The following is a 9,786-nucleotide window of genomic DNA, read 5'->3' as shown; positions in this document are numbered from 1 at the left end:
AGGGTGGTCGTGCGTGACAAGCGTGACAGGCAGCGTGACGGGTCTCCGTGCTAATAAAATGACGGCATATAGTAGGGGCTGTCTGTGCCTGAGGGCAAGCGTCGTTACTCCGGGAGGTGGTGGCGGTGGGTCCAAAGAGGACCGCGGTGTGGAGGCGGCCCTCAGTGGGTGGGCGATGGCGCCCTGGGGTTTGCATCGCGGTGCCGACAGTACCCTCTGCCGCTTCCGTGGGACGGTGGATTTCAGAGGCGGCGTTTCCCCGGGCGAGGACATTACTCGGTAGCACCCAATAATAGCATCTACAATAGCAGCAATATAGCGTGTATATTATTGGGTAGCACCCATAAATAGCATATAAATAGCAATAGTAACTGGGCATCAACTGAGGTTTGACAAGGCCTCTCCCTTTAGAGGAGGTTGTTTGGCAAGGATGTACCCACAGCATCCTCATGCCACCATCGTTTCTCCATATTTTGATTGGCGTGGATTTGAGTAGTCCCAGTGTTTTCTAGCAATAATCTAGCAATAATGGGGTGCAAAGCTTGAGATCATTCTGAGGTACCTGTTGGCTGAAGCTGACGAGAAAAGTTTAATTCCTGCTTGTTTTTCTGTTCAGGCAGGCCTGGGCAGCTTCTCCTGAAAACTGGATTCTCTTGTTTGAAGAAATGAGTAACTGCTCATTTCCTGAAGAAACTATAAAGCTGTATTTCCATGCACTGTGACCTGTTTTTTCCCTTGCTTTCATTGTAAATCCCAGTTTTAATGGATGTTTCTTACTTTTTTTCCTTCCCTTTGGAGGACAAGAAATTAGTCTAGATGCAGTAAATTGGAAGAAATGGAAGAAAGGAAAATCAAGAGGAGGAGCCCCAAATCATCTACCAGTCACCCTGCTCAGGTTACTAACTCCAAGAAAAACTCAGTGCCAGTCAGTAAAAGTACAGCCTTTTCAAATCCTGCACCGCAGCCTGCAGTACAAAAACCAAAGTTAAAACGGTAAGCTTGGGAGCATCTTGCAAGCTCAGTGGAAGTGAGAGCCAGAAACCTGCCAATGCTCAGACAGTCTAAAGGGTGTTTAGACTGGCTGGGACAGAATGAAAAGAGCATCAGACTTGTGAAAATTTTTGATGACGTGTCTGTTTTAGCAAAGCGATTTCTGTTTAATGCAATATAACGGTTATTTTACAGAAAAAGAAGGTGCTCGATACTACTCTTGTAAGCTTTGTAAAATGTTATACAATGCTGTAGACTCACATTGATAACAATTTAGCTGAAGGGGTGATAGCCCGATGTGGCTGGTGAAAGGCAAGAGTTGGGTGATCAAATTTAGCAAACGTGGGCATCGTATGGGAGATGGCAGACTCCCAGATGTACAGCTGTGAGGAACAAATGAAATATTACATGACTGCAAGGCTCGAACTCACAAGAAGGGCAGGAAATGAAGGACGTAAATTGAACAGGATGAGCTAGAACTGGAATTTCCGTGTGTTTTTTGTTTGGGGAGCCATCAGTGGGGGCAGTGGTAGCTCCCAGGCCATACTCACGCGCAGAGGGGGCAGTGGTAGCTCCCAGGCCATACTCAGGCGCAGAGACATTCAGCTCTTCAGAAAGTACCATTTTGGGACAGTTTGTGTGTTATTGATGATGCATCTGTTTCAGTTTTAGAATGTTAATTTTCCTGCATGTTAGAAAATATATTTCTTGGCCATGGCAGATACAATAGATAAATGAGTGAAGAGGGATTTTAAAGTGAAATGTTAGCTAGGGAGAGGCAGTGGACTTTATTGATCTGTAAGTATTAGCTGAAGATTAAATAGTGAAGTGTCCTCTTTGGCACAGATAGTCTGTTTAAGGGACCCAGTATTGGCCTGATGGCCAATATGGAAACACAGTGGATTTCTGCAATGTGAAGTTTATACTTCTTTTCTTTTTTTTCAGGGAAAATGTGTTAATATTTTGAGGGAAATAATAATAAATACTAATGTGCTATAAATTGGTGGTGCCTGCAGCTGACTGTAGTTTATTAAGACTCAACACTATTCTGGAATGTACTAGAAATTCATTTCTTGTAGCCCACAATATTGGCTAGAGAAGAAGATGTCCTTTTTGCTTTAAGGACATTCTTGCTCAATTGTCAAGTGAAGCTTACCAAGCAGTGATAATACAGGCAATTTCTCGAACTCTCCAAGCAGGAGTGGTAATTGACATAACAATGCAGGGATGAACTGCTGTTACGATAGCGGAGTAGGAGTATTTAATTCATTTTCACTTGATCCACAAGAATCTAATGAAATAAGTTTTCCAGGAGCGGTAATATATTGTATTAAACTTCAGATACAGGTGGAAAAAATCGATGACCTTTCTGGCACAAACCTTCCTTTTAAGTCTGAAATTGGTGCAGAAATAGCCAAAGTTAAACCTAAATTGAGACGTGTTGCTCTGAGTTGAATCAGATATGATAATTGTTGGACTGTTAGTTGTTCCAGCATATAGACTATGTAGTCTATACGATGTTTAGAGACTACAGAAGCTGTTAGGCTGGAAAAAGAATGATTATTTCCCATAGGAAAGAGAGAATTTATGACTTGCAGAGCATGGGAGTATTCGAGGGAAGGGTGGAGCTTACTATGCTGTAAACCCTATTATCTTCACTAATTAAATAAAGCCTCTTTACTAAGCCTGTGATTTTAATATCCCATAGTATTCTGAATTGTAATTTTTAGGCTCAAAATTTTTCACTGAATCAGATTCTGCACAGACTCACCACGAGGCTGCAGAAGCAGCCATGCCAATGTGAGAGGAAGGCTGTGTGCACACATGGATGGGCAAATCAGGGATGAAAACAGCCCCTTACGCGAATTGTATTACGTTAGGATGCAGTCTGTCTGTCTGTCTCTGGGTCAGAGATGGAATAGGCTACTTCTTACTGGTAATTGAGTGTTTAGCTTCCATATCGATTGCGTGCTCGTTTGGATCTGTAATGGTTATTCATTTTCATTCGTGTAGTTTCTGTGGGCACATGGTGCTCTGAATAAATTTCATGTCCAGAGAAAAAAGGTATGGATCCAGAAGTTTTGATGGTTTTGTTGCAGAGGGGGCTGTAGAGAATTTTTAGCACGTTTAACGTTTGTTCAGGCATGGACTAGTTCCACTTGGTATGTGTTAGAGGACTGGGAGATTGCTTTTGATGGCGAGTTTTACAAAATTGGGATGTTATTTGAAGGTGGGAAGAAGGAGCTCTAGGACGATTTATCTGGAGGCAAGGTCACCTTCCTGCATAGGGTATAACGAGTTGTTTTCCACACTGGTTGCAGTCTATAGGTGTTTGTGACAACAGGAGCATATGATTGCTGGGGGTTTTTCTCTCTGGCTTAAAGAGAGTTTGCAGATGCTTTTTGGGCGATTTTATGTAGATAATGCCCCACGTGTCATTGTTGGGTAATGGTCGTCTTTAGATTATTAAGATGGCCGTTACATACATGTGCTCCATTGGTGTTTCCCACTACTAACAGGAAAGCAGATTGTTGGAATCAAGATAGTGATGTTGTTCTTTATTCTTAAGACAAACTGGTGATCCATTTTTTAACTTAAAAGGAGTGATTGAAATATGTATTACATATTTTCCATTTCATTTTCAAAGCCCAGATGTACACTTATCTTACATGTCAGATTCTCAGTAGAAGTGGAAGTAATCTTTTTGTTTTGTTTAATTATTTATTTTTTTCAGTGTAATAAAAGAGAAAGCCAAACCTCCAGGAGGCGAAGCAAAAGGGGCACAGGCAGCACCAATCCAGCATTCTTTTCTCACAGATGTATCAGATGTCCAGGAAATGGAAAGGGGACTTCTGAGTCTCCTGAATGACTTCCACTCTGGCAAACTTCAAGCATTTGGTAAGTGTGTGAATTGGCTGTATGTACAATAGTTGTTTTTATAGCTATACGACAGCAACATTTGCAAACAAGCGTGCTGTATGGACAGGCTGCCCGTTTGTCCTGTTGGCCTCTGCCATATGAAATGAAGTTTAACATAATTAATAGATCTTACTGCATTTTTAAATTACAGTCCTATTGTAAGGCTGTCTTCGGTGTGAGATTATTCAAATGCCATTTCATTGTTCCTTCCAGCATGGCTTACCAAAGGCAGTACCTTGGCTTAATGGGTTTAAGATACCAAGTTTGAAGCCGCTTATTTATGATAGTATAGGAATAATAAGAAGTAACTGTATTTAGCACCTGATTTTGCTGCATGTTAATGCTTTAGACTATTGGTAACAACTTTTATGGAATCCAATGCAAGTTGCATTTTACCCAGCTTACTCTTCTGTCTTAGCATCTTACTATTCTTACTACTTCACAGTTGATGGAGGTTTCAGAGAAACCATGACGCTCTTCCTTTTTTTTCCCCAGTACTGAGTAGAAAGATGCAGATGTGCTTTTGCAGGTTTAGTGTTACGTCAGTATGCCGCATTCAATCCACGCTGATTTTACAAGAGAACCTGAAAAGTCTGTATTACATAAAGCATCAGTTCCAAGAAAGAAACTCCCAAGATTAATCAAAATTAGAAAGAAGGTTTATTGTGATCATATTTAAAATTAAAAAACAGGGCCTTCCTAAATCGGAGGGAAATTCAGGAGTATAGAAAAAACACGTATATTCTAAAAACCAGTTAGTACATTTGGTAGTTATCGTAAGTTCCGCACAACCTAACACCAGACAGGATGACAGAAACCTCAGTAGTGAGACAGGGAGAAATCACTGAGGAAGCAAATTAACTTGTAAATTTGATGTTTAAATTCCTCTTCTCCGATGTAAAAAGCCGCATCTTCGCACCTTCATTTTCTCTCTTAGGTTTCTTTATCTAAAGCTGTTGCTCGTCCTTTCAGGAAACGAATGTTCCATAGAGCAGATGGAGCATGTGCGGAGCATGCAGGAGAAACTTGCTCGCCTCAATCTGGAGCTCTACGGGGAGCTGGAAGAACTCCCTGAAGATAAAAGAAAACTAGCCAGTGACTCCAATCTGGATAGGCTGCTATCAGATGTAAGTACTGGGGAGGCAGAACACGTGGAACTTTGCCCACAGAACTCTGCTCAGGAAAACAACGCTACTGGGTGGGCAGTGATTTACAGTTGAGGAGAACGTAGTTCTGTAATGAACCAAGACGTAAGCGCTACCCTCATCTTGGTTTTGAGAAAACACAGTACCTTGTTTTCTTTTTTTATAGGCTGCTGCTTGTTTTGGTGAGTGAAGCAGTCTAGCTGTGAACTGTCTGAGGGTGTAGGCCTGTTTAGAGACAGCCAGTGCACCAGGGAACTACGACCATTTTCCCTGTGGTCCGTCCTCCTACATCTGAGGAAGACCAGATGTAACAAGGAATTTAGATCTGTATATTCTACACTTTGAGTTTCTCCTTTCTCTAGTGCATTTCCCTAAAACCCCACACTATTAAAATGTCTTTAAATTTCCTGAGATCGGCAGATTTAAACAATTTGGGACTTAGCTCTGTTGGTGTAGAATTCAGTGCAGGTTTGCTTTGCTTTTTGTAATAAAATCATACATCTAAGCCCAAACTATTAGTGATTTCCTTCACTGTTTTAATGTATTTATTTCATGATATCAGCATAACTGTTGCATTTATTTGACTAACGGAAATGCTATTTCTGATACTTTCTACATTTATATTGCAGCTAGAAGAACTGAATTCATCTATGTATCCTTTTCCTCAAATGTCTATTTTGCATTATAATTGTTGTTAACCAAAATCAAATTACAGTATATTTCCCCAGTAACTGGTGTCTTTACAGGAGGAAAATCGCTTCAATAACGTCCTTTCTTTTAAATTAGTACTGTAATACAGCATGGATTTTAGGGTCTCCCAATACATAAATGACTGGATCTTAACGCTTTTAATTACATGCTGTTTTGTCATACGAGGATTTATTTAGCTAGCATGCACCACTTTAGACAATGTGTTGACAGTAGATGGCACAGCCCGTCAGAAGCAGGGCCTTTCTACATCCTTCTTGCTGAGACATTCTGGAGCAAACATACATAATAGTATTCCTTCTATAGTATTCTGAAGTGTTCTGTCCCATTGATAAGCGAATCCTATTACCTTTTTGTTTTCTCTAGAAATATACGCAGCTGTTTCTCACCTATTTTACTGTGAATAGTGGACTGACCTAATTTTTTATTTCTAGGGTCAGACAACAGTCGAGTCAAATACTTCAGCAGAGCTTTGGTAATTGAGCAAACGTGCTCTTAGCCCACCCAGAAGAAGGTAAAGCTGAATGTCTTAGCTTGTCTTTTACATCATGCTTTTGATAAGCTAAGAACACAGTTGAGGAGCATTGCATTCAGTTTATACTGCAGTCTGGTTATTTCTGATGTCACATACTTTGTATGCGTTGAGGAAGGTGAGACTCTGGTGTGGGACTTAAGATACTGCACTGGTATATAGACATTCTCTGTGTCTGTGGAAAGCTGTTTAGGGCTAGGTCTCATAAAGAACACAAGTGGAATGTGATAATATCATCACATAATAGCGATAAAAATAATCTGCCATCCCCCTTGATCCGCCAGCTAATTCTGGAGGTGTGTAATGCTTAAGTCTCACCGAGGAAGATTAATCTACTGGTTGAGAACGAGCGTAGGACTTGATGGAACTGGATTCATCTGGAATGGTGCATATCCATCGCAGGACTAAGCATAGTTTCCTGTAACACTGTTATCTTGTTTGTACCTTATCTATATGTGAAAATGCTATTCCTTAACGGTTTGCTTCAGCCAAAAACTACATTTAGCAGATGCTCAAGATATTCCAAATAGTGCCACAGGCTGAAAGAACAGCTTTGTCAATTTGGATTCTTCCAGAAGCTCTTCTTTTGTTTTTTTCCTGACAGCGTAATCTGGAACAGCTGTTGGTTTTGGTTGTTTGGTGGTTTTTTTCTTTAATTTTGCACAGTGAAGACTCAGAGTGCAAATCCAGGCGTTTATTTTTTGCACATTCCTCTTCGAGCACTGCATTATGTCAGGACTCAGTATCTAGAGTTTTATGTAGGTTGTTGTGATACTATGCTTTTTATTATTGCCCTATTTAATAGAAAAATTGGGGAAACTTGGGAGTATGTTTCTTCTGCTCAGTGTTGTTCATATGGTTGAAAATTATATGTAAGTTCATTAGCATTTTTCCAATTTTTATGAAGGTAGTGATGATGATGCCTTTCTGATCAGCATGTAGACAATCTGCACACTATCTTTAGTGTTTTGTTGATCAGTGATGTCACAGATTAATTTATTGTTAATAAAACATTTTAAATATGACGTTTCATGTAGAGAAGTTGCTATCTGTTCAGCTGTGTTAAGAAAAGAATGAGTTCTTGCATGGTCAGAATATTTGCAGAGTTTACTTTTTCATTATTGTGCATAATTATAAAATGTCACTAAGTAAGAACTAGCATGCATGCTAGCAGTCCACATAATTTGATTAGGTATTGTGAAATTCCAAAGCTGGGTAAACAGTTACTATTCAATAAATCCAGTATATGCAATTTTGTAGTCATTCCTATATTATAAATAGTCTGGTATTAATTGGTATCATCTTTGTGTTCACAGTCAGAGAAAAGACTCTGTATTAGTATAAAATCAGGCTGGTTTTAGATCCAAAATTTCTATCGTGGTCCATCAAACTATGCCTCTGGTTCTAGATCTATTTCATATTCCGTCTTTAGGAAATACAGGCAGATTCTATATTGTATATACTTAGTGCACAAGGAATGGAATCTTTATCCTTCTACTTGAGAGCAAAGTTTTCATCAGCCCAAAGTGGGCAGGGAACAAAAGACGCCTCCTGTTTGGCATCTTTGGAGGAGGTGCTTCTTCAGCCGCAAGCTGTAGTGGTGGATTCCGTTAGCTCCAGCTCCTTTCGGAATCACACGTAGCGCCATGTCTGCACTGTGCAGCTGGGGACAGAAAGATCATTTAAACACCACAGTGTGTCCTGGCTACCAATTCAGCCTCAAACACCATCATTCTCTGCCTCATCTGTCAGGCAAATCTCAATGATTAACGAGGCAGTAGGGAGCCCAGTCAGGCTTTTCCTTTAGGATGTTCTTGTTCTTTACACGATTTTGTCTCCTCCGTTGTTGAGATTCTCTAGGAGTTTGCATGCTGGTAAAATTATCTCCAAGTCCCAGCCTGCTGCTGGGAATGTACCTGTGGTGTTTTGAAATCCAAAGTCTGCTTAGGAGAGAACCAGAATACAAGATGCCCCTCACAAGATGAAGCCAAGTTGTTTTTTTCCTCCTCGCTCTAACCAATACTTGCACAATTATCCTTTTCTGCACAGTAACTTCTCCCTGTCAGCACTACGGCCTTGTTTCTGTGCGGACTTCTGCACATCAAGCAGAAGAGCAGCACGATTTAGCCTCATGCCTCAAGGTGTGTAAAGGTGCGATGCTAGTTACGGTGGCACGAGTCACTACTAGAGCTGCATTTATACAAGTAAAATGACATTCTGGGAGCTCACTTTGATTCAGGAGGAGAGCTGTACCCTCACTAGCCACTTGTTGCCAGTGCAGTATATTGCAGCACTGTAATGCATACTGGTCCCAAAACACACTTCTAACCAGTAGTTTTCATAATTTAAGCTACTCTACAATAAAGAGAATTCTTTTTCCTTTTGGGGCTCTGTCATCTAACTCTGCTTAGGCTTATGACTTCAAACACATCTCAAATGACACCTTACCAGATGTCTCGATCTCTAAATTTCTGTAGCAATTTATGCAAGTACGTAACATACAGGTATAATTCGAGATACAGACATAAGCAAATACCTTTCTTGAGCAGCTGTTTAGAATTATACAAGGATTAGCATCTTTTTCTTCAACCACCTTAAGCCCACAGGCAATCGCAAGTCATGAAGAATGCATTAATTGCAAATAATTAAGGAATTAAAATTATCTTACCTCCACCTGGATACACATTTGCGTCTTTTACACAATCCATTACTGGTGTATGCTCATGACCTTTTGGATTCATACAAGAAAATTTTGTAGCAAGATCTTTGAGAGACTGAGCCTCTCTGTAGGTGGTAATAAACTAATCACATTTCTAGTGAAAAGAAAAAAATCCACTGTAACATATTTGTAGACAGTCTTTTGTAATTATAAAAGTACATAAGTGGCTGCATACAATGAGCTCCTTTTCTGTTACCTTGTTTTCTGAAGAGCTGTTTATGAGATAAAAGTGTGTTAACATTTAATGTTTCCTGGCCTAAACTCACACTGATAAACGGATACGGTGTTTGAAAGAAGACGTTCTTTCCTGCATTGCTGATCTAGATTACATCACTCCAAGAGACATCTGTGAAACCTCAATGAACCAAAAAAGAAAGTAAAAATCAGGAAGAAAAGCTAATAGGAGAGGAAGGTGTCTTAGAGAAGAGGATTTGGAAGAGATGGGGAAGAGATGTGGCCAGCAGGTCGAGGGAGGTGATTCTGCCCCTCTCCTCTGCTCTGGTGAGACCCCACCTGGAGTACTGCGTCCAGCTCTGGAGCCCTCAGCATAAGAAAGACACGGACCTGTTGGAGCAGGTCCAGGAAAGGGCCACGAAAATGGTCAGGGGGATGGAACACCTCTCCTATGAGGAAAGGCTGAGAGAGTTGGGATTGTTCAGCCTGGAGAGGAGAAGGCTTTGGGGAGACCTTACTGCAGCCTCTCAGTACTTAAAGGGGGCTTATAAAAAAAGATGGTGGCAAACTTTTTAGCAGGGCCTGTTGCGACAGGACAA

At 40.6% G+C, this 9,786-nt stretch overlaps 1 protein-coding gene across 3 annotated transcripts in view; it reads left to right on the top strand.

Moving 5' to 3' along the window:
• Positions 1–612: 612 nt before the first annotated feature.
• CCDC28A (coiled-coil domain containing 28A) overlaps positions 613–9,786 on the top strand; it is a 20,811-nt gene continuing 11,637 nt past the window's right edge. Inside the window, exons 1-5 of one of the 3 annotated variants that reach the window (XM_009281464.1) lie at positions 613–993; positions 3,725–3,888; positions 4,882–5,036; positions 5,684–5,706; positions 6,783–7,546. In XM_009281464.1, the coding sequence (XP_009279739.1) occupies positions 836–993; positions 3,725–3,888; positions 4,882–5,036; positions 5,684–5,706; positions 6,783–6,837 (555 nt within the window). In that variant the 5' untranslated portion in view covers positions 613–835 and the 3' untranslated portion in view covers positions 6,838–7,546. Of the gene's footprint in view, positions 994–3,724; positions 3,889–4,881; positions 5,037–5,683; positions 5,707–6,196; positions 6,517–6,782; positions 7,547–9,786 lie in introns of those variants that run through there. The other 2 variants (XM_009281465.1, XM_009281467.2) reach the window with 2 other exon arrangements.

This window comes from Aptenodytes forsteri, unplaced genomic scaffold (assembly GCF_000699145.1).
Source record: "Aptenodytes forsteri isolate BGI_AS27 unplaced genomic scaffold, ASM69914v1 Scaffold82, whole genome shotgun sequence".
Lineage (NCBI taxonomy): Eukaryota > Metazoa > Chordata > Aves > Sphenisciformes > Spheniscidae > Aptenodytes > Aptenodytes forsteri.
Note: the sequence above shows the minus strand (reverse complement) of the source record. Positions and strands in the feature narration are given on the sequence as shown.